At 37.3% G+C, this 26,324-nt stretch overlaps 3 protein-coding genes and 1 long non-coding RNA gene across 5 annotated transcripts; 2 read left to right on the top strand and 2 right to left on the bottom strand.

Moving 5' to 3' along the window:
* Window positions 1–7,533: 7,533 nt before the first annotated feature.
* On the bottom strand, window positions 7,534–10,476 carry LOC118439475. Its single transcript, XR_004837442.1, has 5 exons — window positions 10,326–10,476; window positions 9,651–10,048; window positions 9,422–9,569; window positions 7,997–8,109; window positions 7,534–7,916 (listed from the first exon to the last, which is right to left on the bottom strand). It is a non-coding gene; the product is annotated as an uncharacterized LOC118439475 (long non-coding RNA).
* Window positions 10,477–10,565: 89 nt separating this feature from the next.
* On the top strand, window positions 10,566–14,022 carry LOC110860932 (transcriptional repressor CTCF). Of its 2 annotated transcripts, XM_035860799.1 has the most exons (7): window positions 10,566–10,850; window positions 10,925–11,319; window positions 11,590–11,849; window positions 11,930–12,034; window positions 12,108–12,608; window positions 12,667–12,745; window positions 12,856–13,124. In XM_035860799.1, exons 1-7 carry the CDS (start codon window positions 10,741–10,743, stop codon window positions 12,987–12,989), a joined length of 1,584 nt encoding a protein of 527 aa, XP_035716692.1. In that variant the 5' UTR covers window positions 10,566–10,740; the 3' UTR covers window positions 12,990–13,124. The 2 variants fall into 2 exon arrangements, with proteins under 2 accessions (XP_035716692.1, XP_035716691.1); XM_035860798.1 differs by having other exon boundaries at window positions 12,108–12,745; window positions 12,856–14,022.
* LOC118439474 lies at window positions 13,514–15,031 on the bottom strand. Its single transcript, XM_035860800.1, has 2 exons — window positions 14,199–15,031; window positions 13,514–14,108 (listed from the first exon to the last, which is right to left on the bottom strand). The coding sequence occupies exons 1-2, from the start codon at window positions 14,215–14,217 to the stop codon at window positions 13,528–13,530; spliced, it is 600 nt and encodes a 199-aa protein (XP_035716693.1). The 5' UTR covers window positions 14,218–15,031; the 3' UTR covers window positions 13,514–13,527.
* A 10,343-nt stretch (window positions 15,032–25,374) lies between these two features.
* On the top strand, window positions 25,375–26,124 carry LOC110860931 (keratin-associated protein 6-2-like). Its single transcript, XM_022110046.1, has 3 exons — window positions 25,375–25,505; window positions 25,790–25,939; window positions 25,983–26,124. The coding sequence occupies exons 1-3, from the start codon at window positions 25,375–25,377 to the stop codon at window positions 26,122–26,124; spliced, it is 423 nt and encodes a 140-aa protein (XP_021965738.1).
* Window positions 26,125–26,324: the final 200 nt, after the last annotated feature.

Here is a 26,324-nt window from a genome sequence, read left to right as displayed (position 1 = left end):
TAGCTCGCCCTGCGTAGCACGAGAGCTATTGAATTCCTCTTGTCCGTCCGTCCGTCTGTCTGTGTGTTCACGAGTTTTTTGCATCAATTGATGCTAATTAATAATCCCCTTGACCATTATAGAATAAATTAGGCGCACCATTGGTATCGAACAATCCGTGGCGCAAATGGTGCGAATTAATTGTGCAAATGGATTGAGAAAGCACTACACTTTTGGAATAAGTAGCACCGTTCGTATTGAACAGTTGGTTATCCAAGCTGATGCGAAACAATTGAATGAGCATCAATTGACTCTAACTAGAATGGATCAGGTCCATTTTTTCATAAATTAATAGCACCGTTGGTATCTGACAATCGGAAACACCAAATGATGCGAAAGAATTGGGGGCTTTGATGCATAACGCACGAATAGTGCATAGTACTCGGCGGATTTTATTTGACAATTCTGACATAAATTTTTCAAAATTATCGGTGATCGTTGGTAGGTAATTCTGCACCAGTGATGCACAATTTTTGGACTTTCCTCGATGCATAATAATTATTGATCTATGTTGTATAATATTTCTGCACCATTGGTGCAATGTTGCATAAACATTATTGCTCTACTTTGTTGGATTTTTCTGCACCATTGGTGCATAATTGCCAAAAACTAATGTGTCTATTTTGTTGCATTTTTCTGCACCTTTGGGGCAAGTTACAACCAAATCATTATTACAGGGTGAGCTACTTCTAACGTTACTACATTTTGCCCCATTTCTTCTGTACCATTAGTGCAATTATATACAGGGTGTTAATAAAGTCCGATCCCATTTTTCCTGTAAAAAAGTGAAGGCTAGTATAAAAAAAAACTACCCGTGATACTTACAAAAAATGTTCGACATATTTACCTTAGTATTTGGTCTTGTTACCATTTACTTTAACCATGCCCTCAACTCTTTGTTTAAGGCTCTGTGCTAATTTTTCCAATGTGCCTCTGGAAATCGAATTCCATACATCTTGAACTTTTTTTTACTAGCTCTTCCCTCGTCCGGGGTTGTGGCTCTTTGTATACATTTTCCTTAAGTATGGACCACTGGTTCTTCAGGGGATTCAAATCTGGGCCGTTAGCGGCCCACACCCCCTTGCTCCAGACCGTTGAAACTTGCGTCTTGATGAGACTCAAACTCGCTTTTGCTGTATGGGCTATAGCACCATCCTGCATGAAAACTATTTTTCTTTCATTCGGAAATATTTCCTTGTTCCCCATGCTATCGAAATAGATAGGTAATATTTTTTCCATATAATGCTTTGCATTGACTGATTGGCCTTTTGGTATGATATGTAGAGGGGTCACGCAACGTGCACAAAATCCACCCGCTACCATAACTTTAAGCCCGAATTTTGGGATCGCTCTTGATGGTACATCCGATTTGTTTTCTGTCCTGTAACGAACATTTTGTTGGTTCAATTTTGGATATAGTTCAATAATAGATTCGTCAGTCCAAAGGATGTGACTGCGCAATTCTTCACCAAGTCTTTTTTCACTCAAATGGGCACTTTTCTGAAGGAGTTCTTCAAATTTCAGACGGTCATCGATATATTTTTGTGACATGAGAGGTTTTTTTGGTTAGTTTGTAAGCTGTGTGACCCCACTTCGTAGTTTTCACAAATTTTTGCACGGTCACACAGTTAATTTGCTTCTTCTTCTCTTTATAGCGTTTTGAGTCATTTAACTCCCTTGCTCAATTACGTAATGAACTACCGGTTTTCTTGCAAAGTCTGTTTTTAATCATTCTTTTTGTGGTAGGTGACACCTTTCTGGGTCGCCCTGGTCGCTTTTTGTCGTGGACAAAATTTTTATTCTTCCATTTCCAAACAGTTCTGCGGCTGCAGCCCAATTTTTGCACAATTTCTGTAGGTTTAAGCCCCTGCTGATGCAATGTTTGTATCTCAACTCTAAGATGCTCATGACTTACACGTTTAGTTGTTCCTCCCATGGTAAAAATTTGAAATAAATAACTTCACTGGTTCAAAAGTTCCAGCTGAATTTGTAACAACCACGCTCCAAAAAATGCATGGGATCGGACTTTATTAACACCCTTTATGAATAGCATGGTTCTATTTTATCCGATTTTTCTGTACCATTGGTGATCGTCAAACGTACTTTTCACTTCAAATTACTTGCATGGTTTTACACAACACCAACTGGGTTTCGGCTCTCTATAAGCCCAAGACAGGTCGCTACTCCCGTTCATCAGGTAACCAGCCAGGTTACGACCCAGTGCGATTTCTATTTATGAACCCATGACATCTTACATCGCATCTGGGCCCTGGTAATGTCAACATTACCAGACCATTTGAAATGATAATTTTATTTCTATTTATGAACCCCCTTACCACTCGCCATTAGATGCCACTACCTGTCCCAGTCAGTATCTCATTTGGGAAATAATTTCCTTGTACTTAACTCCGACCAGGAGTGCACTCAAATGAGACACTATTAATGACTTGGGACACCCTAATCTCGATGACTTCATTGCAAAAATGCAATAAAATACACCTACCTTTTTTAAACGAACTTGGGTAACTTTGAACCTTGATGTATCGTTTGAATCTGAAAAAATCAATTAGTGAACCAATCAAATAACTTGGATATTCCGATTGAACCAAAAAGATGAAGATCTGAAAATTGAATAAACTTAGATTAAATACATATATGACCCTAAAATTATATAAGGGCTGGTAGTGGCATACAGGGAGAGGTAATGCAAATAATTTTATTGTCGTTTTCAGTGATTATGATAATGATGCATATTTTTATGAGCTAGTTCTGGTAATGTGTATTCCAACATTATCAGGGCAGCGTGATGATGGTAGAATGCCATGTATGAATCAAGTTTTGTTTACCATTTTTGTGACCTTTCGTGAAGCTAGTTTTGGTTAGTATCATTGTATGAGCCATGTGCCCTGGTAATGTGTATTTCAACATTATCAGGACAGCTTGATGATTGTATGCACTGTATGAATCAAGGTTTATAAGAGATGCATATTAACTACATGTTATGACAATGGTGACTTTACGAGAGGTTAGATAGTTTTGAAGGTGGAATTATGTAGATTTGTATAAGAAAATATAGCTATCGCCAACGCAGTCCGTCGAAACATAAACATTGTTATCATCATAGATTATCCAATCATTTTCACGTCTATAATTAACAACATAATGTCCTGAGTTTAAGGAATTGCCCAAATAACTAACTATAAGTGTCAAAGCGTATACATTATCCGAGCCAGGTAACGTAAGAACATCTGATGCATACGACTTCTCCGTAATTTTTGTACCTTGATTTGTAAAAATTTTCAGATTAATCACTAACGTTCTTGGCGCCAATATCAGGTTAGATTTGAAATTAACCAATCCTGAGAACTTACAGTTCTCACAGAGATATTCCTGCTGCCCGGTGAAGTGATTATTAACGCACTCTTGTAAATTTTGCGTTGACCTTCCGATGGATAGGGAAGTACACGATTCATTTCTCGTTCCTTTACTTTTACAAGTGCACGTAACCTCAGTTTCTATAGTGGAAATATATTCCTCTAGAGATAAACCAGAGTTGCGTAAGTTCTGCAGGAGGTCAAGGAGAAATAGATGGGGGTCATCTTGCATTCCAATTGAGTATGATGGCATGCATTCAACTAACTCCAGCCTGGTGCTTCTAAGGTGGCTAAGTGAAACTGGGGTGACTAATGCGTGAAAGAATCCTATTAGACAACGAGATAGACGATCTTCATTACATTTCAGAAATGCTTGAATGGAAGGAGATTCATAGATTACGTGAAGAATTGTGCTAATGTAGCATGTATTTCCTAAATTTGGAATTCCGAGATGAATTGAAGGGGTTGGTTCGGAAATTACAATGTCTACAGATAAAGCTTCGTTCTCTATGTCCATTTCCGAGTCCTCGGGTTCGTCGCCTATGTCATTTTCGCTTACATCTACCTCCATTAATTCGGTGTGGCAATCTTCTAATTCCACATGTGAAGGCAATATATCTACATCATTTGGCCAAGTCACACAAATTGGTTTATGATAGCTAAAATAGCTTTCGTAGAACCAAGCTGAAACGCCATTCACATTAGAAAGACATGCATCTATCGCTGTATTCCCATCCGTACTACTTTCTAAAGGAGTTATTAATCTGAAACCCATTGAAGAAAAAATCTGCCTCATTTGACATCCATCTTGGGTTAGAAAATTCAGGTTGAAGTCGCCGAAAACAATCATTGGAGAGCCTTTTGTGCTAGTTAAAAGATTTCTGATGTCCTGTAGAAAACTCATCGTCCTATATTGAGGACTACGGTATAACATGCAAATTCTTACAGCGTTTTGAATCCATCGAACTATTTGCAAATGTTTAGTGACACTTAAATTTCGATGTGAGTATTGAAAATCTGATATGCTCGCAGAGAATGAGTCACTTCTAAACACCAGTGTTCCAATAGATGACTGCATAGACGGTGAATCTATTCGATGCAAAAGTGTAAATCCAGGCAGTTCTACCATATCTGAAATCAATGTCCGAGTTTCACAAAAGCATTGCATATCAGCTTCCATGTAGTTTCTATCAGCAACAATATCGTCATAGTGTGCGCGGAAAGACTGAATGTTGTGGAATACGAGTTTATTGGGATCATCTAGGTCTGGTAAATATCTGAGTGAATATGGGAATGATAATTTTCGCAACCTGGAAAGCTCTAATGCTACAGGATGCCTTAAAGTATCGATTGCACGTGGAGCATTGAAAGTACCGCCAATAAATAATCCTGATAACGAAGGTGCCCGACTCATAGCTACATATATCGCATCCCTTCTCAATCCTCGAGTTGGAATATTGGCAACTGTGTTTGGGATAGACAGACTCTGTGATTTATGGATGGAAATAGCATTAGCAGCAACCAGGGGAATTTGACGGCGAACAATTTGCATTCCTTGATAGTGCCCAAAACTATTTAATGCCTTGGTTTCCGAGAAGATCGGGGTCCAATGCAGCGGAATTTCTAATTGTTTGAGTAATCCTAAGTTATTTGCCCTTGCCAGTTGTCCTACCAATTTCTCCGAGAATTCCATAAATACAATCTTAACAGCTTTCTGCCCGTTAGTTAATGGCTTTTCAATTACACTCATTAATTTTCCTGTAGCACCATTAAACAATCCACCAGATACGTCAATATTTGTTGTAATCATATAACGAAGGCCGACTCTCAAAGCTACGTGGTATGGCATTCCTCCGGTTTGCTGCAAACTTAAATATTCGGCGAACTCCAACATTGCTTGTTGGGAGGCTAGAATCTTTCCACCCTGCACTCTATCTATGGCATATGAATTGTACAATGGCCCCTTTGCTCGATTTATCGCTTCGCGATTAAATTTATCGCAATCTGCGTTGCTGTAAAACAACCATGTTGCATCATCTGGAACAATTAAGTTTTTTCCAATTTCTCTACTCTTGAACATTTGGATATCTTCTTCTTCAAGCATTCCCATGGACAGTCTATTTAGTGCAGTTGCAAACTTGGCGTCATCTTTTTGCCTCATGATTTCCTTAAGCTCAAATAGTCTAAATCTATTCCAGAGTGGATTTCCAATGATCGGGCCTAAAATTTCTTTGCTATCCTCGAAAACAAATTGTCCAAACACCGGACTAAGCTGATAGAAATCACCTACGACCAAGAGGCTAACCCCTCCGAATAATTCATCGACGCCTAAAATTTGTCTCAATCTTTGATCAATTTGGGTGAACATTTTCAAGCTAACTAACGAAATCTCATCGATTATCAAAACTTTTAAAGCCTCAAACTTACATCGCAAGGTATTGCATGAACCATGATCCAGTGGAGTCATTTTTCCTGCGTATTGATTGGGTGGGAGTCTAAATGCCGAGTGCAATGTCATACCAAAAACGTTAAATGCAGCTTTCCCTGTTGCTGCTGCTACTAGCACACGAATTGCTTCACCACTTAATCCAGGTTCCTTGTCCGACATCCTAATATGCACTGAACTATTGCAGTAATTAATCTACTCTTTCCTACACCGGCCTGCCCATGAATTACGTGGAAATTTTGTCCCGATCTTGCTTTCAAATTATGCAAAAGGTTCAATAAATATCTTCTTTGAGATTCGTTCAAAGTCTTCATTAACTTGAGGTAATCGTCTGTTGGTATCAACTTAGGAGGTCGAATAGACATAAACTTTGAAGTTGAGTCCCCTAACTCAACAGCAAAATCTTGGTCTTCGGCAATGAACTCGATTGGAGTATGGTCGACCAAAGCATTGTCAAAAGTTTCCTCATCTCCCTGTGCCATACTGAGTCCTACCTCTAGCTCAGTTTCAAGAAAACATGGATCATATATTTGTCGTTTTTGTGTAATTTGATCTAAGAAGTTTTGATAAACTGAAACATGATCAATATCAAGAAGATCTGTGTTTTCATCCCGCCATGGTACATACAGCATAATTTGTTCTCTATAAAAATTCTCAGGATCTTGATGGAGACCGAATCTGCGATATCGGATAATTCGAGAAGTTGTTCTCTCAGTTATGTACCCACTATTGTCAATCAGACTTAATGAGGTGATCGGTTGATTAATTTGCTTCCGCAGAGAAGAGGATACTTTGGTAAAGTTATAGTTTGCAACGTAATCAGCTAAACAAAGATTATCCAATGCCCTTGGCCTCACTACATAACGTTCTAAAATTCCTTTGAGAGCTATGTCGCATGAATCTGGATCCATTTTCTCAAGTTCGTCGGCAGGCTTAAAGAAAATTACCCTGTCGTCAGGTCTATTCGTATTGATAAATGTTACGTCACGCGAACTTTGTGTCATAGGAATTTTTAATAAACAGCAAGCGGCCTCTTGAGCCGATACCTCTGAGGATTTCGCAAAAGCATTGGCATGAGCCTAAATGAGCTTAAACGTTCTTTCAAACTAAAATTACCGTCCCTAATTTCCTTGCTAACCTGTCGTAAAAGTTTCGATACGCCTCGATCTGACTTGCTTATGTAATTCACAACATAACTGGCACAAGAATAGGGATCCAAAACAAATTGAATGTCAATGTTTGCTCGCCAGCATAAAAGAAGCTTCTTATTATATGCATTTATGTAAATTTCATGGGTTCCACGTCGAAGAAAAACTTTGGGAATTTTGAGGTTGGAACGAATTGAGAAAATATAATTTTCTTCAGTAAGATCCAGATCTTCAAGAAACCCTCAATTTGAAAGGAGGAGGAGGAGAGGCGACAGATTAAACTAACTTACTATATTATTAATTATTCTGAGGAGTTTCTTAATTGCAATTATTTACCTCTATTATTTTTTGGTTGGGAATGAAATGAAAGAAATCTGGAGAGCGTTTCCTTATTACAGATGACGGAGGAACTCCCGCTGATATTTTTCTCATGTGGACCACTCTCATTACAAAAATGATGAAATTTAGGATCCTTAGTGATTATTATTTTTCAGAGATGAATTATCTTTATTTTTTATTTCTCCCGTCATAAAAAATGTGTAGCTTAGTTTTAATAAAAATTGATACAAATACAAATAAATGACTTTAATTTTATCAACATTTTACTCCCCATCTCAATCACTGTCTTCTTCATACGTCGTCTTTTTCACCTTCTTTAAAACCGTATAGTCTCGAGAATGGTATAATCCCGTATAATATAATATCGATTCTCGCGAAGATCACGATTTTGTGTTTCGTAGCGAGTTCAGTTAATCTTTTTAGTTCGGCTGCTGATTCGAATTTGGCGTCTTCTTCGGTGGGAGGGGGAGGGTTTGCGGCCAGAATTTCAGGCCAGGGAATATCTGGCTTAGATCTTAGCTTTATTTTTAATGCGATCTGTTCAAATCGTCCCCAGCGTTTGCGACGTTCCTAGAAAAAAAGAAAAAACGTAAATTCCTAGTAGAAATTTTCTATTATAAAATCAATAAAATAAGGCTGTTAGATTGTACCTCGGCATAAAATAGATTACGTGCCAACTTGGTTTTACCTAACAATGGGTGGCTTTCTTTGTTTTACGCGTGCTTATCGGTACGGGAGTTAAGTTTTCTGCTAGAGCAGTACGCTGAAACAATCAGATCAGAAAATGAAAATAATTAATTTAATTATTGAATTTATGTATAATCTGTAAAAAATTTTAATTCGCAAGGTCATAACTAATTATACAATTACCATACTTCGGATATTTATTTACAATCAACCTCGAAAAAATTTATTTTTTATTTTCGTTCAAAACCCGAAAATATTTTCTTAAAAATTTTTTTATAAAGTTATTTTCAGCTGGATATCTAGCTAATTTATGGTATAAAAGTTGAATTTAAGGTTGAAAATGACAACTGTAACGTATTCCAGTGATTTTCTGAGGTCTTTACAGTGAAATTTTCTTAAAAAAATTGAAATCAGAGTCTACTCCTGTGAGGGAGCTAGAGAGTTGGATCCAAATTCGACCTGACTAACCCGATTCATAAAAAACAAAACCACGACCCGATTAATTTTTAGAATTAAAAAATCTCCAGTGCAGCCTCATATAGCCCTAGTCAGTTGCGAAATACTTTAATTGCATCAAATTCCGAGTTTGATTCCGACCGAGTTCAAAATTGCCAATTAAGGAAGAACATGTCGCACTTTTGAAATGCCAGATCTTAATGTATTTTTGATTTGTTAGAGGTATATAGATCTATATATATATATCTATTACAAATGATAAGCCCTGGGTCATGCTAAAAAGGCGAAGAACTTTTTAAAATTTTCTATTTTTATTTCTTGACCAAACAATTTGCATTAAAAAAATGTGCAACTTCAAAAAAGCTGATTTTGCGATTGGATATGTTGAAGTAACTACCTGGGGTGGAGAGTATGTAAAAATTATGAAAATCTGAGCAAAATTAAACATTAAAATCTGGCATTGCAAAGTAAAGAAGTGACGTTGCCCTCCTAAATCTAACAATTTTAAATAATCGTAACACAAAGCTTTGTGTACAAATACGTAAGTCGATGAGTAGAATATTAGTTATCGACAGAAATAAAAATTCAGACGGAGAAAGTCATCTCATAAACCATGACTCGGGCTAAAAAATTGTAAAGTTTTTTTGAAAAATTTAGCTTCTAAAAACCACTAAAATACGCCTTTTGATCGGGATTTTTAGTAAAAAAAATATATTTTTTCAAAAACGTCGAAATATTGACGTAAATATTTATATTTTCTAAAACCCCAAAATATTGAAAAATATTGAAAAAAATTTTTCGCCAACGTGACCTACATATGACCATTAAGGTCCCTTATAAGTTTCACCAACATCGGTTACAAATTGAATGAGTCAAAAATAAATAAATAACCGAAGTATGACAATTACGTAAATCCTTGTTAATAATCTCACCGAATCATTTCCTGTAACAAAATTCTGGACGATTTCATTCCCAACAAAATCATGGGTTTCATCAACCATTTCTTCCTCAACAGATTTATCCAGCTCAACTTTTACTATCGTTTCGGGGATAACTCTCTCCATCCATCCACTCCATTACCTAAATAACAATAGTTAGTACATATTGGGTCATTTTAAAATTAAACTTTCATAAAATCATTAAATTAAAATAAAAGCGTACCATTTTCTACTCCGCCAACAAGATTGGTGAGGAAATATCTTCTAATAGTTTTTGTCGCCGAATCGCCGCCGCCCACATCGTTGTCGCCATCCTCGCAAACTCGCTTGACCATCCTCCTGGCTTGTTCCTTCACAGAGTTCAATTTGTCTTCCAACTACTTAATTTGGACAAATAGGCGACTCCCTTGCGCCACAATGCGGCTACATTTTAAGCAAAGCGAAATCCAGTCGACAGAATGACCATAATTTCGTAGAAGATCTTCACAAGCGGTGGGGCCGAGATTGAGGAGATTCCGGAGGAGGAAAATCACTCGGGCTTTGCGGTCAAGAAGTGGTGTCGGTCTCCTGGAATTTGTGTTAGGAATAATAACGCCGCACAGGAAACACGAATCCATCCTACTAGTCAAAACAAAGAGGCGACAGTTAAAATATTTCTAAAATAATTGAATTGAACAGTATTCACATGTTCTCGAGTATTAATATTACATAATGACCAAAGAGATTAAAGTATATTTGTTAAAACGACCTATGTTGATATTTAATAATTTGGTAAACAGTTAATTTATTCTACTCATTTCTTCTTGCAATTAAAAACATGTTTAAACAATTTGTATGAATTTAAATTTACGTCAAATTTATGGGAAACTAATATACATCGGGACAATTAAATGCTTACCTGACTTTGTTTTATCAAGTGATCATGAATACTCGTGATGTGTAATTTGCAATGTAAGAAACAATTAGAATTACTTAAAATAATTGTCTAACGTAACGAGACGACCAACACAAAAGTTTTCATTTTCACTTTCACTCCAGCTGAAATGAAATGTGAGAATCTTTCACCCTTGCACCACCACCGGTAAATAAATCTGCGAGTTTATACCTTTTAAATCCAGCTGCTTTTCTGCACTTGTTTTTACAATTACAAATTAACAAAAAATAATAAACAATGACACAATTATTTTAATTAATTCTTCTGCACTTTACAAATTACACTAATCAATAAGACACTAGATGGGATAAGTTATTCTCATAAGACTTGATAAGACCAGATTCATCCCTAATAAATTAAATAAATTAACACAATAAAAATGCCCACTTCAAAACTCAAAAAGTTCCGGAAACAAAGTGTGCTTCGGATGAACGAAGTGAATGAAGCAAGGAGGAGACAAAAGAAGGGGAATACCCTTATGTTAAACAAGTATTTACATATGTATTTGCAATTAAATATTTAACTGTAAAATTTATTTTAACCTAACTTTATCTATTTTTTAGTACTACCGATTCCTGTCTATTATGCCATACTGCGGGGACAAATCCCACCACACCCACACCAAACCTTGACCTCAACGCCCGAGTGATTTTCCTCCTCCAAAAACTCCTCCATGTTTCCCCCACCGTTTGTGACGATCTCTTGCAAAACTATGGTCATCCTGCCGACTGGATTTCCCTCTGTTTCAAATGCAACGACATTGTGGTGAAAGGGTGCAAATTGTTTGACCAGATTACCAAGTTGGAGGAGGAGCTTGACTCGATAAGGGAACAAGTCAAGTCGAAGGTCAGTGTCAAGGAAGAAATTGGGGAGGATGGTGACCGAGAGGAGAGCGATTCGGCGACAAAAATTATTAGAAGATATCTCGTGTCTAGTGGATTTGTGGGAGAAGAAAGTGGTAAATAATTGTTTTTACTGTAGACATTAAATTGAGGGGAGGAAATGTGTGTGGATTTTAGCAAGTTTTTTTTGCAAAATTTGGATGGTTTTGGGTGCAAGTAAATTATTGTGTCGTCTCGTCGTATATTATAAAATGGTGTCGGAAGATTTCCGTGGTTAATGATACGGTCAATATTAAATTTGTGAGAGGATAATGTCCCCTGATTCCGCTGGTATTGTTTATCAGGCAAATATTTAACCAAATGTACTTTTTTATATATGTATTTAGACATTGGCGTAGAAATATATCCCGATCCCGACGTTTCAATTAAGGTCGAGGTGGATGAGAGTGACGGAGCAATTCCTCCCCCAGATTTTGTGACTCATTATTTCAATTTGGATAAGAACGAACCCTTCGTATTGCCGTCAGTTGAGGCAGTAGGTGTGGACCCTTTAGCGTTTCAGGATGATGAAATGGTGGAGTATATTCCTTCCGCTAACCAACCACCCAGGAGGGGAAGACCCAGAAAACAAGCACGTGTAACTCAAGTCGGAGTCAACACAATAATTATTTCATAGTGATAATTTTTCCAAGTTAATTGTAGTTACATTTTGTCTATATTTTCTAGACGAAAAAGGGTAGAATGATTGGTAAAATTAGTAAGCCAGCGACAGTGCAAGATTATGACCGGGACGAGGACGAGAAATCTGACCAAGATGATCGTCACAACGATGTTAGTTTGTAGATATTTTAATATTTGTGAAATTTCTTAAAAAAACTAATCTAAAATAACAATCTTTTTGCAGTATTCAGATCAAGGTTCTCTTGCCCCCTCAGCCCAACCTGAGCCAGCTACCCTTTCTTGGGCTGAAATTATGGCCAAATTTCCACCTCCTCCTCCTACCCCGGAAGACGAAGAACTCATTCCATCCCAAAGGCACGAAAAAGAACTGGAAAGACTCACTAATCTCGCTACCAAATACAACATCACATCGTTCCCCTGCCCCCACTGTCCTAAAGAGATGTCAAAAATCTCCTACTGGTCCTCTCACGTGGACTGGTGTACAGATAAGACGATGGGCTACAAATGCGACACATGCGAAAAGGTCGTAAAGACGAAAGAAGTCCTAGAAAATCATATCTTATCGACTCACGTCTCCGAAGAGGCGTTCACATGTTGTGGCTGCAACACATTTTTCCGTCGCTGGGAATACTTTGATGACCACGCCATTAAAAACGCTGATTGTGCAAAATTTGCCATTTTCTGCACTAACGCCCCATGCAAAATTGCCTTCAGCTCCGAGCAGGTGTGTCAAATCCATTCGGAATGTCGACACAGTGACATAAATCCGTTCAAATGTTTAGAACCCGGGTGTGGAAAACGGTTTTCAACTTGGCACCTGCTTAAATGGCATTTTGAAATGCATCATACGGAGGGGAATAGGTAATGGAATTAAACAGATTTTTCTTTATGTATATTAATAGCAAAATAAGCGCTATATTTATTCAGGATTTTAAATATGTATAATTTACTTTATTTATTCTATTTATCAGCGCCGTCTGCGACCAATGTGGGAAGGAATTCAAGGCTGAAAGATCTCTTAGGCATCATGTCAACAATGTTCACCGCACCCGAGAAGAGGGCGCGCCCAGATTTCCGTGCGATATTTGTGGCAGGGAAATGGTGACAATGAGCAAATTGATTCGCCACAAGCAAATCCACATCAATCCGGACGACGCCCCACATCTCTGCACCCTCTGCGGGAAGAGGTTTCGACTCAAAAATTATTTGAATATTCACATGTGGTCGCACGATCCGGACAGGAGGGAGAAATATTCGTCCTACAAGCCCAAGCAGAGGAAGAGGGGGGATGGCGAGGTCAAGAGGGGTGTGGCTGGGGCGAGGATTGGGAGACCGAAAAAGATGGAGGTGGAAAAGGCGACAGAAGCAGTTAGAGAGTTGGAGGAAAATAAATAAATAGAGCCACAAACGTCCTTTTAACTGCATTTGTGTATTAAAAACTAATTGATGTGCATAATTATGTACCAGTGTTCAAATTGTTACTAAATCTAAAATTCTAAATTGTCCCAATTTTAAAATGTTTTCGATACTGTACACACTTTCGGCGTTGGTGACGCTGATCGAGGCAAGATTCGGGAGTGGACTAGGCAGACGAACCTGGATGCAAAAATTATTTATAAATACTTCAGAAATAACTTTTTTTTTTACATGATATCATATTTTCCAACCTTCGGACGGATTCGGTAAGTTGCGTCGTATTTCTTGACGTAATCCATGTCCAATTCTCGGGCCGAGGCAGGAAGCCCGGACAACATTGTGTTAACAGATGACGTGTCGATTACTTTCCAATTCTGAAAGAAGGTGTACTTAAAGACTTGCAATTTCGTACAGTTGGTCAAATCCGGGTAAAAACTGCTGCAGACGAGCAAATTTTCTAAATTTGGACACGCACCTATCAATGCTTGACACATGGACGTTAATAACTCATAATTGGCTTTAGCTGCCACCAAAAAAGAACACTTGGTCATCTGGAAGGCGATATTGGTCAGGGTCGATCGCACAGAAAACTTCTGACACGCCACTAATCCCAATTTATCCTGATATTTCCCGTTGGACTTGAATTTAATGGAGGTGAGGTTGGGAAAGTGGGAGTTTGCAAGGGCACGCAGAATTGGAGTGCTGTCCCAATCTCCGACATGGAGGTCAAGTTCTGAAGTAAAAGCTGTAGAATCCAGGTCAATGTCGTCAATGTTGATTTCTTCCGGCCCACAAATTAAAGGTGAATCTAGACAATTAATAATTTGAATTAATGTAGAGACTTTAAATTGATTAGAAGATATAGAAAGCAAAGCTACTAAAAATAGACCATTCATACCTAATTTAGAGAGGGCCATGTTATTAAAACTGTCAATCGTCAGGCTTCAATTAGTCTGCTGGAACGATAAAACAAGCCGAGTTAAAATATAATTAGTTAATTAATTAACGACTACCTGGATTTTGCTTTCGTTGAATGTTTTGTTTTCTCTTTGCAGCTGACTTTGAGTTTCGTGGCATGGAAAATCTTTGGGGAAATGTGCGATTTAATTTCATGAAACTTGACTCACTAAATTTGTTGCAAAATGAATTTTTTTTTCTTAATTCTCATTTTAGTTTTATTTATTTTAAATATTACAAGTCACACAGCTCGTTTTGACGCTTATATACAAATTGAGTTAAACTCCATGAATAAAAAATTCTTTGAAACCCGGAAGTTCAGTAGTATTAAGTTAGTCCCCACAATAATAGTTTTCCCCATAATAAGCCAAATAATGAATAAATCCCATTTTAGAATAATTTTACCCTCTCATCAATCGTAACATTCCTTGAGCTGAAGGCGAACCGGAAGTTTCTTCGCATCTATGAACGACTGCACCTTAGCTCGTACCCCAACCGGAAAAAAACTGTTGTAGCACTGTTAAAATTGAAAAGTGCACATCTTTTTAAATGGCCGGAAGTCATACGTGAGGACAACGTTGTGTTGAGAGCAAAGCCAAGGTTGGTGGAATGTGATGAGAATGTTGTGCAACTGTTTTCCATACGTTAGATTCGTAATATCCAACGTGCATATAATGTTATGATCACATTTGATTGATGTTATCTGTACATTATTATATGCCAAAAAACACAGTGTATTATAGTTCAGTTTTCATTATTTATTTATTTATTTCGTTAAGCAATACAGAACTGATAACAAATTAGTAAAAATAACCAAAATATGAATAATATACAAACTAATTAATACTAGTATATACTAAATACCACAAAAAGGGAGACAAAGAAATTCATTTGCAGAGTCGCAGAGTGGTAACAACATAACTTTACAATTCAGATCACTTTTACTAATTAAACGACATTGCTGTGAAAGATGACTAACGACAAATATTGATAATTTAGAACTTTCACATGGATCTAAAAAAAGTTTGTTTTATGAGTAAATTTACTAATTTCTACCTGATTCGACCCATTAAATTGCATAACCACGACTACTTCACCAGTTGCAAGTAAAAATGTACGGTTTTTTGGATCGGTTGAAATATAAGGCGTTCTTTCGCGACAATTTTGAACACCAGATATTTCGTACTCACTAACCCTTCTAATTACTTGTGGCAAATGATTATTGCGAGCTCGGAGCATCCTCTTTATGCTTTGCATGAAATTTTCAAATTCAAATGCATATATTGAATTTAATGAACCGAATTTCAATGCGTCGTCTGCCAAATGAACTAATGAGTGCACGTTATAAACTAAAAATTCTGATACATATAAACGAGGAACCTGCTGAACAAACAATACTAGTAATGATTTTGCGTAATTATACCATTCTCTATTCTCTGATAAAAGAATACGGACAGCAACTGACAACTTAAGGAAATGATAATATTTTTCTTTTTCAAGGATTCCCTTTAAAACTAACGGACCTAAATATAACAGAAAAGTTCTAAATTCTGTCGCCTTCCAAAAGTCCAATTCCAATAATGATCTTGGTTTTCTGTTAAATTCTTTAGGGATAAATTGTCGACAAGCCAGTAGTCGTTCTGAAATTTCTGCAATATCTAGCCTACCTAGCCTATGTGGAAGTGGACCACTCTTCCAACAACACAGTAACTTTTTTGTGACCCCCAAAAATACTAGGTGCATAACGTCAAGCACCATGGTTGACACCATGCCAATTCCTAGTGATTCGAACGGTGAAACGCCAGTGTGGTGCAATTTATCCTCTTTCCTATAAAAATTCTGATCAGTACGTAAAGGGGCATCCACTTTTTCAAAAATTACACGACCTAGCCATCTACCCTTTTGAATACAACGATCGCACCCGTTGTAACCATTAAATGCAGCACAGTGTTTTATGAAATTTCTGGCAGGTGCATCAGCCACTATACAATTAATAACTACCTGCCTATTTATACCATTAATTTCAATCCCTATCTCATTTAAAAATTTATATTCATCTATAAAAGGATTTAGAAATTCATTTACGTTTGTGGGTTTGCAGGAATTACTAAAGTAAAGACCCACAATAAATGGTTTGCCAAAATTAAATAATTCGCAGCTCACTATAATAGGCCAAAACTGTTTTTTACTTGATCTGCTAATTGGCAAGCCATCAATTCCTACATTTAACTTAATTGTACCATATGTTTCTACGAATGACGATAAAGTACTAAAATATAAAAGTTTTTTGCCAATCCAAAGTGATGATATTTTCCACCGCCTATGTCTAAAATTTCGTAATTTGTGACTGTACCAAGTAGAGTTTTGTATGACCTCGGTAAAGAACAGTTTGGAAAATGGGCAGATAATATATCTAGCAGGTTATCAGTGGCACACCCAGTAATGTTGTGTTTTACCGCCCATCCAGACAAGTCTGATTTAATATCTAGTCTAATGTCTGAACTATCTAAATCCAATTCATCTTCACTACTAAGTGGATTTTCGTCGTTGCTGTAAAATATCTGCTGTAAAATTGTTACTTTCTACTTCCTCCGTTATATCATAATTACAACTCTCTCTGTCCTCTAAATTATTTGTGTCCGTAGGCATTAAGTTAGCATTATCTATTTCTAATAATATCGAATTGTACAATCTCTGTCTGTCTCTACGATTACTTCTACCTGAAGCCATAATTATCACACGTAATTACAAATTACTGCTAGGTTTCTATTTCTTCGGTCTTGAAAACCTCAAATAATCCATAATTGCGAGGCGGATATTACATTCTGCCTTTTCGTCTACTCCGACAAATTTGTTCAGTTTTACAGCGGCTAGAAGTACAAACAATTACATCCATTTACTTGCCTTTATGAAATTCTGTTATTTTTGCTTCATTTACAGTAATATACTCACATATTATGCAATGTTCTATATTCTTATAAATTTTAAAAGAGTTCTTCTCTCCTTTGCCTCGTCCAGTATACGTGAATCCAATGGCCAATTCGTCAGTAATAATCTTCTCGAAGATCAGCTTAATATGTTCTTTCAGGGTTCTGCCTCCAGTGCCAGCCAAATTATTAATCTAACAGGAATAAATATAATAAATATAAATATAAAAATAAAATAAGGAATAAATATAAATATAATATTTAGGATATGTAGGGCAATAATGGAATTACAAATCAAACTTAATAATTCTTACAAAAATGCTTTTCTCTTTAGGCAATCCTAGCTGCGTCTCAAATTCGACTAAGCTGTCCTCCGACACAAGCGGGAAGGTTGGCAATGTCGAATAATCATAATTTGATGGGTCGAATTGGTCGTCAGTTGTTTTCTGTAGATGGGTCAGAATTGTGTCAACTTTTCCCTCAATGGCTTTCTGTGCCTTCTCAATCGCAGCAAGATGTCGAATTAAGGTGGTTTGAAGTCCTAAAAATTGCAATCAGGATTAATTGCGGTCTAGTATATTTTAGTTGACAATAAAATTTGATTACCTTTTTGGTTATTTGAGTTGGCTTTTGGTGTTACAACGGTCTCAAATCCGATGGTTTCGCGGCTTGGAGTTGTCACAAATGGGGTAAGATCGTGGGCAGAATTTTCTTCTGATGTGGTAGCCAAAACGTTTTCCGAATTACTTAAAACTATCGATTCTGTTCCACTTGTACCAGCCAGTTCATTCAACGAAACACAATTCTCTACAAATAATGAATAATTTTGTACATACCAATAATAATTATCGTTAATCTTCATACCTGCTGACGGAAAATTCAGGTAGTACAACGTAGTGGGTGGGACTACTGGAGTGACGGATTGGCTGGTACCTGAGCAAATAAAATATTAAACTTGGTTAAAAAAATACTAATGTTATTTGTAACATTTTATAGTTCACGTCACTGGTGTAAACTTACACTGTTCATTATAATTGGCTAATTGCAGCAGCTTCTTTTTATTGGGAGAAGATTTATCGTCATCACCAGAATGATCAGAACTAGAGGATGGTAGTTTTTTCCTAGAAATTCTTTTTTCTGGCTGTCCGTTATTTTCTAAATCCGAGGTCACTTCAGCCGTTTTTGCGCCATTAAGGGCCGTCTCGTAACTATCTATAATTAATACGACAGATAAGAATGAACGAGATGAAACTATAATAAAATAATGCCATAATACTACATAATTTAGTTACCAAATTCTCCCAATATTCGGATCCCACACTTTCCCCAGGACTTGGCTGGTTTTGCACGGTCACGTCGTAAAACTTTTAACTTATCAGAGCTACATCTTGGGGGCCACTGACATTCTTCGTCGTTAACAACCCAATTCGAAGGTATAAAGTCAACCGTAATCGGATTTTCTTTTAAAAATTCTACAACTAAGTAGTTTTTTCGAAAATTTGCCATTGCAAATACTTAGAGAAAATTTAGTCAACTGAGAGAGCAAAGTCAAACTTATGAAGGCGAATTGGAATGGCGGCGACGGCATGGCACAATGCACGAGTTGGATTTTCTCACGTTGGTATAATGTGAATAAAACTTTCATGCAACATTGATGTCACGTTATTTATAAAATGACTTAAACATTGTCTTAACGTGGATTTAACTATTTGGTTAATATCCAATGTTGTCATAACGTGTAGTCAATAGTTGTAAAAGTATGTTTTCGGATTTTATAACGTTATGCTAATATTAAATATTCGACAAATGACACACTCCCAACACATTCACACTCTCACAACAATGAAACGTTGGGTGAATGTTGCTACAACAATTCGTTTCCAGTTGGGACGGGATTGCTGACCTGAAAATTAATTAAATTTTAATATATATTTACAATATAAATTTTATACACAAGCATAAAAAAACTACCTTCTGATCAATCTCCACACCTGCACAATTCTTACAGGCGGCAAATGCCGCTTTTAATTTCTTAGAGAAGATCAAGTTTGGTGAGAAGGATCCCACCAGCCAGTAAATTTCACTCACGTGGATAATTAAAGTGACCATTTTTGAAACTGGGGGAAAGTTTGATACAAATTAGTAAATGTGGCATCAATACCATCTACTTAAAGAAGTTCATTACTATTCAATGTCGCCCAAAATTCTAAAATAGGCGGAACATATCGGGGAGCCGCTTCTTTCAGGGAGACAACTCCTTTTTCCAGCATCCAACCATTCAATGTTTCCAGAAGTATTTCCAACCCGATTAAACCTTCTGGATCCAAATAATCCACGACGAGTTTGAAATTCAATTTGGTCACGGACGGACATGCCGCAACGATTCTTTCCAGCTCTCTCTGACATTGGTACAAATGGCAGTCCAATCTCATCGATGTCACTTCCACGCGAGGATATTTAACGTCAGTAAAAATATCACGGTTCCAAAATTTGTTCTCGGGTAGATCGATGGAAAGGTGTTGCAGTTTGGGGAATAATCCCAACTTGAAAATATTGTCGATACTGTAGACACCACCGGCGTAAGCGATGTTTACCGAGGTAAGATTCAGCATGTGGGTAGGGAGGCGAAAATCGTGCACCTGAAAAAATTACTACTCCATCAAAGTTAAAATATAGTGATTGCGTAATTTTATTTAAAAATAGTATAAAATTCGTACATCTAACCCTGGAAAGCGACACAGACGGGGAAAATAATTCAGCTCCAAGTTTCGAACAGAGTTTGGAAGAGTTGACAACATTTTATTAAGCGGCGAAAAGTTGGTTTCCCTTTTAAACACACCCGTCTTGCTGGCATCGATCAGTTTGTACTTAAAAACTTGCAATTTCCTACAGTTGGTCAAATCTGGGTGGGAAGTGGTCGTGACGTCCAATTCCTCTAAGTTAGTACAAGCATTGATAAAGGATTGGCACATTGACGTTAATAAATCTGTGCAAGCTATACAGGATTCCGACGTAGTGTGGTATCGGTTACCATGAGCAAAGTAATCGCAAGGATCACCTGCCATAAATGTGAACTTTGTAATGAAGGGGCGTGCTGCAAAATTTTGGCAGTGCAATAATTCCCCCTGATCCAGGACTTGGTCAGGTTTTGACGAAACAAATCTGACAGAAATAATCTTGACGTTGGGAAACTGTGAATTTGCAAGGGCTCGTAGAAGTTGAACGCCTTTCCAATAACCGACATTGATAAGTAATTCTTGAGTAAATTGATCCATTCTGGGAAGCAGGGTCAAGTCATTGATTGGAAGATGTTGGTAGGTGCTTGGACTACAGGTTTGTGTCGGTGTGTGCTCGATGAAAACTCGGCGCAAAAATTTATCAGGGACGGGTGGTGGGTCAGATAAGGGTGTGCAGTGGCCGCGGAAGCCGTGGGGACATGTGGGGACTTTAACATTGTAGGGTAGGCGAGGGCGGGGCTACTATAACATGGGCAGATAGGGGGGAAATCAAAAAACCGTGGGGACATTGTACCCATGTCCCCATGCTTCCGCGGCCACTGAGGGTGTGTCGCAGGGAATCAGCTTTTCCAAGGACAGAAATAATTTTTTCGTCAAGACGGATCCCCCAACGTCTCCCCATTTGGCGCAGACGAGCCGGGATGAGCGGACATCGTCAATTGGCAGCTTTCTGAAGATGAGGTCGAGGACCTACATAATTTATTTAAAAACGTATTGAGTGGCTAAAAAATTGGGTTAAACTAGTCAGATTAACAAAAAACAGCGCCCTTACGACCGGGTTCATTAATGCAGTAAAGATATCAGGATTCTGGAAAAGGATGTCTTCCTGCACTATACGAGCTTTACCAGCAGATCCTAAAATTAGCAATTGGGACAAAATTGAATAACTGGTATGAAAAGGATCTGAATGAAATAATTATTTACGTAATTTCATCGGTGCCATATCCGGTCCTCCAAGTATGTATTCGGTGCCAAGGTTTAATTCAGTGGTTATCGGGATAAAATATTTAAATTTGATTTGAACTAAAGGAAAGATTTGCATTTACCTTTAGATTGCAAACTGCATTTCGTATCTTAGGGGCCGGGAATAAAAATCACCTGAACTTTTGTAATAATTTTCATTGTAGATTTATTTCGTTTATTTAGTTAATTAATGAAACGCCTTAAGTATAGAAATGTCATGGTCCCCAGATTACCTTTCCACCGATTAACCTATTATATTTTGTGAACGGTCCTCCAGTAATAAGAGGAGACCACGTGAGATCAACGAATTTTCTTGACGTCTGTGAAGTTAGAACCGGGTTTGAGCTAGAGCTGTGTAGGGCGCGATTTTCAAAAGCCCTGCCCTAGTAAAGCCCTATTAAATTACGCCCTGCCCGCCCTGCCCTACGTTACCTGGCTAAAAAAAACGCCCTGCCCGCCCTACGCCCTTATAAATTACGCCCGCCCGCCCTACACCCTAAATAATTAAGCCCTGCTACCTTTTGCCCTACTATTTTGTCTAATTATGAGATTAAGTACCCTATGTTCGATCAGCAAAATGATTTCCAAGTAAAATGATTTTACAATTAAAAAACAATAGTGAACATATAAGAAAAAAACAATAAATTGATAAACACTAATTAATTTTAGTTTTAATTAATTGATTAATTAATTAACAATAAATTAAGAAAACAATAAAAATTCATGGGAATTCAGTATTTTATAGGTTTCTTAAACAATATCAAATTATTTTAATCACATAATTCAGATTAAAAATTTTTATGAATAAATATAAGATCTGAAAGTGTCCCTGCCGAAAGTGTCGTCCTTCTTGGCGACGTTATAGCACCTGTGGTTGAAAATACCCTTTCATCTGTTGACTGCGACGCCGGAATTGCAAGTATCCGTTGAGCAACCTTTTGCAAATTCGGAAAGTGTGTTGCGTGCCGCCAAAAAGACAGGATGTCAAATTTCGAGTCTTCTTTTCCAGGTTCTATAAAATGCGATGGAGAAGTAAATTATTGTCATATTTACTCTGATGCTAAAAATGTATATAGATAGAAACAATTTTATACCGTGGTTTAAAAATGAACCAAACTGCAACTCATTAGGTTTAGCACGGAGGTACCGATCTAGCTCAGTTTGAGCAATTACAGAGCCAGTAATATTTTCCTGATCCTCCTCATTATCTGAATCCTCAATATCCGCAAAACGAGATTTCTTTTCAGCCGGACCCAGAGAAGGTGGCTCCTCAAAGTGTACTCCAAGAATATCTGTTGCTTGAAAATTATCTATTCCTGCCATCATAAGTTGCTTCAATTCTTCATAAGCCATTTGTTTTTCCTGGTCGGAAGCAAATTTTAGCTTACGAAATCTAAATAAGTAAAACAATCTTAAAGCCGAAAATATTAATTACTAATATATAAATATATAACGGTTCAGTTTACTTCGGATTTAACATAGCTGCGATATGATGAATCGTCTCCGTTTTACAATATTCGTCAAAGCAGATTTTGGATTGTTCTTTCAGCAGTTTCATCTCAGTTGAATCGTCCGGCGCCGCTGTGAGATGTTGGTTTAATTTGTGAAACCACGGAGCTACTTGATGTAAAGTCGGGGCGCAATCTTGACTGAAAACATTGGTGCAATCTTCAAAGGGTTTTAAAAATTCAACCAGCTCTTTCACAACTCCGCCATTAATTTTGCTTATTTTGTGAATTTTTCCAATTTCCAAAAGAATTGTTTCTACTTCGTTAGATGATTTTAAATACGACTCTAACATTGACAGGACACTATTCCACCTTGTGACGACATCCTGCTTGAGTGTATTCGTGAGCTTTGAATTAAGGGACGACTGTTTAAAGTATGTCACAACTTCTTTGATTGATGAGACGGCTTCCTAAATTATAATATATTATTTAATGTAACCGTGATTACATAATATTTTAAATAAGTAAATTTTATTTGAAATAGCTTACCTGCATTATTGGACATTTTTCCTTAAAAGTGAAAGCTTTTTTCTTTGAATTTGTTCTTCCAGATTTTTGTGCAGTTTCGGTTTGTTTTACCGTTGGGGTTGTTTTATTGTTCAAAATCCATTCAACGCATGTATTCAAACGATGACATTGGCAGGCTAGTCGATTTGTCATGACGTTTATCATGTTAGATCCAGAATCGGTGACTATCCAAGATTTTTCCATAATATTTGAAACATTTTGATCAAAATATTGTAATAAAATTTTGCGGCATTGCTCTCGAATGTTAATTGTTGTCTTGTGATCTTCAAGGAATTTATCAACTGCCAGTAAATTCGATTTTAGTTCCCACTTGCTGTTGATATAATGAATAGAAAGGGATAAGAAACTTTTTTGTTTGTATTTCTCGCTCCACATGTCTGAAGTAAACGCAAAATAAGGAAATTGTGGGGCCGCCCGTAATTTTTCCGCAATTTCATTTCGTTTTCGTTCAACTATCTTCGGCAAGTACTCCCTTTTTAATGTTGTTCTGTGCTTAATAATGTTCGCTAAGTCTTGATCACCATATTTTGCCCCAAAACTGATAAGCGGTTTTGCAATCTTTAAGAATCCTTTGGACCCAACAGAATTTAATGGCCGAAGATCTTGGGCTAATCCTATGACAATATCATCATTTAATGAATTCACTGCTTCTTTTGGTGCGTTTTTGACGGTAAAATTGAGTTTTTGCTGAGAGATTTTGTTTGAAATTGAAGGATTGGGCGCTGTACCGCAGGAGTTTTTGTGTCGCGTCAGACTATTTGTTCCATCCTTCGATCGATAAGTAAGACAGGTCTTACACGATACACAGTGAACCATGTGAATGTCCTCGTTGTCCAAAAATACTTTTAAAAACGTGTCCCACACGTCAGATTGGGTTATTTGATTTTTTGATTTTTCTTTTTTCTGCAGTTTTACTCTTTTGCTATTGTTTGAGATAAGTTTCTCCACATCACGTTTTGACAACGACTTGTGTTCTGGCTGATTTTCTGCGGTTTCGTCTTCATCAATATCTGGAAGCGACTGAGACAAATTTTGATCTTCCTGGTGATTCATCTCCATATCTAAAATATAAATTAAAGCAAATAAAGAAAATATAAATTAAAGCAAATAAAGAAAATATAAACTATCATGATATTAATTACAACGTAACTGTAAGTTTTAAAATACTTGTTAGTTCAACCCTTAGTACGTTTTCCCAGTGGTCCTGCGTATTAAAGAAAAAATATTATTACCCTTACATATCTGTAAATTAAAATTAATTAATTAAATTAAATAAATTAATAAATTAAGAGAAATTGCTTAATCATTTTCAAATATTTGAAATAGTGCGTTTTCCATTTACCTGTAACAATGAGGTGTTGACACGTCGTTATAAATTTAAAAACTTGGCAATAACGAAATTTAAAACAAAACCTATTTATTTGGGGCCATCACTACGAAGGACAAAAATATTTTCCCAGCAAGTAAACGTATCTCCCACCTTGTATTTGTCTCAAGATGAACTAACCTTTTTAAGTGCAAGTTAAAAATCCTGTACAATCCTGTACAATCCTGTACAATCCTGTACAATCCTGTACAATCCTGTACAATCCTGTACAATCCTGTACAATCCAAAATCCTGTACAAATACAAATACCAATAGCGCCGTGCACAATTTTGTTAAAAAAAGAAAGGGTGCCCGCCCTGCCCTATTAAATTACGCCCGCCCGCCCTACGCCCTAATAAATTACGCCCGCCCGCCCTACGCCCTAATAAATTTCGCCCTGCCCGCCCTAGGCCCTAGTAAATTGCGCCCTGCCCGCCCTACGCCCTACGATTCTCACCTGACAAGTGCCCGCCCTATCCTACGTCCTATAGGGCAGGGCGGGCAGGCCGTTTATTAGGGCATGCCCTGCCCTACGCTCACCTCTAGTTTGAGCACCGCCGGCCGCTAGCCGCGGGACAACTCGCCGCTAGCCTCACGGCATACTACATATATACAATATAAGCAAAATACATGGCACACCCACTTGTGTATCACATTACCTCAAATTCCTCATTTTACCTAAAAATTGTACCTACATAAAGTATAATTAAAAAACATGGCACACCCATTTGTTCCACCTTGCCCCGTCTCACAATACCCCCAAAATCTCATTTTACCCCAAAAGTGCCTCAGCGGTAAACTTATAAAAATGCATGTTTTCTATTTTATGCCGTTTTTGTGCTTTCCGCGAGCGGGGTTTCGAGATACCGCCGCCGTCCGTAAATATGTTGTAGACCACCCCTTGGGTGATATAATCCCGTCGACCCGTAACTCGATACGGTAAATTACATACTATTGTGAGATTATCTTATAAATATTAATGAACAGTAATTTATTGTTAATAAAATTTGTATTGGTCCTACATTATGTAGGCTATATATACAGTATTTTTAAATTATTCGTGGTCATCTATATTATATTTACAAAAGTCCGTCCCGTTGAAATTTTACGCAACATTCCAGCATTCTGATTGGATGATGATATTTTGAATTGGCCAATCAGGGAGCAGGATTCTTTTCTCATTGCAACTACGAGTACGGTTACGGTTATGGTTCTGGTTACAGTTATGGTTCTGGTTACGGTTCTGGTTACGGTTATGGTTCTGGTTACGGTTCTGGTTACGGTTATGGTTCTGGTTACGGTTATGGTTTTGGTTACGGTTCTGGTTACGGTTATGGTTCTGGTTCTGGTTACAGTTATGGTTACGGTTTCTGGTTACGGTTATGGTTATGGTTCTGGTTCTAGTTCTGGTTATAGTTACGGTTATGGTTCTGGTTACGGTTATGGTTATGGTTCTGGTTCTGGTTACGGTTATGGTTGTGGTTCTGGTTACGGTTCTGGTTCTTGTTATAGTTACGGTCATAGTTATGATTATGAGTATCGTTATGGTTATGAGTAAAATTGCTTAACAATGTTACAAAAATTGCTTAGCAACGTTTAACAAAATGCTAGGCAACGTTAGAAAAATTCATGGGTTAAAATTCATGGGGAGAGAGGGAGCTCGAGTCGAGCACACGTCACCTTGCTCCTCTCCAATTTTTAATATTTTTAAAACCAAAGTTTTTAACCATTGTGACTAGTAGGGACCTCCCCCTATTT

Source organism: Folsomia candida, unplaced genomic scaffold, assembly GCF_002217175.1.
Source record: "Folsomia candida strain VU population unplaced genomic scaffold, ASM221717v1 Fcan01_Sc036, whole genome shotgun sequence".
Taxonomy (NCBI): domain Eukaryota; kingdom Metazoa; phylum Arthropoda; class Collembola; order Entomobryomorpha; family Isotomidae; genus Folsomia; species Folsomia candida.
The sequence above is the reverse complement of the archived record's forward strand: the minus strand, read 5'-3'. Positions and strand labels throughout refer to the sequence as shown.

What these genes read in the sequence shown, in the direction of transcription:
- LOC110860932 (XM_035860798.1), top strand. Translation starts at nt 10,741, where the DNA reads ATGCCCACTTCAAAACTCAAAAAGTTCCGGAAACAAAGTGTGCTTCGG. An exon ending in ATTTGTGGGAGAAGAAAGTG is followed by an intron (nt 11,320 to 11,589) that starts GTAAATAATTGT and finishes ATATGTATTTAG; the next exon opens with ACATTGGCGTAGAAATATAT. An exon ending in AACAAGCACGTGTAACTCAA is followed by an intron (nt 11,850 to 11,929) that starts GTCGGAGTCAAC and finishes TATATTTTCTAG; the next exon opens with ACGAAAAAGGGTAGAATGAT.
- LOC110860931 (XM_022110046.1), top strand. Translation starts at nt 25,375, where the DNA reads ATGCATGTTTTCTATTTTATGCCGTTTTTGTGCTTTCCGCGAGCGGGG. An exon ending in TCGACCCGTAACTCGATACG is followed by an intron (nt 25,506 to 25,789) that starts GTAAATTACATA and finishes TTCTGGTTACAG; the next exon opens with TTATGGTTCTGGTTACGGTT. An exon ending in AGTTATGGTTACGGTTTCTG is followed by an intron (nt 25,940 to 25,982) that starts GTTACGGTTATG and finishes TTCTGGTTATAG; the next exon opens with TTACGGTTATGGTTCTGGTT.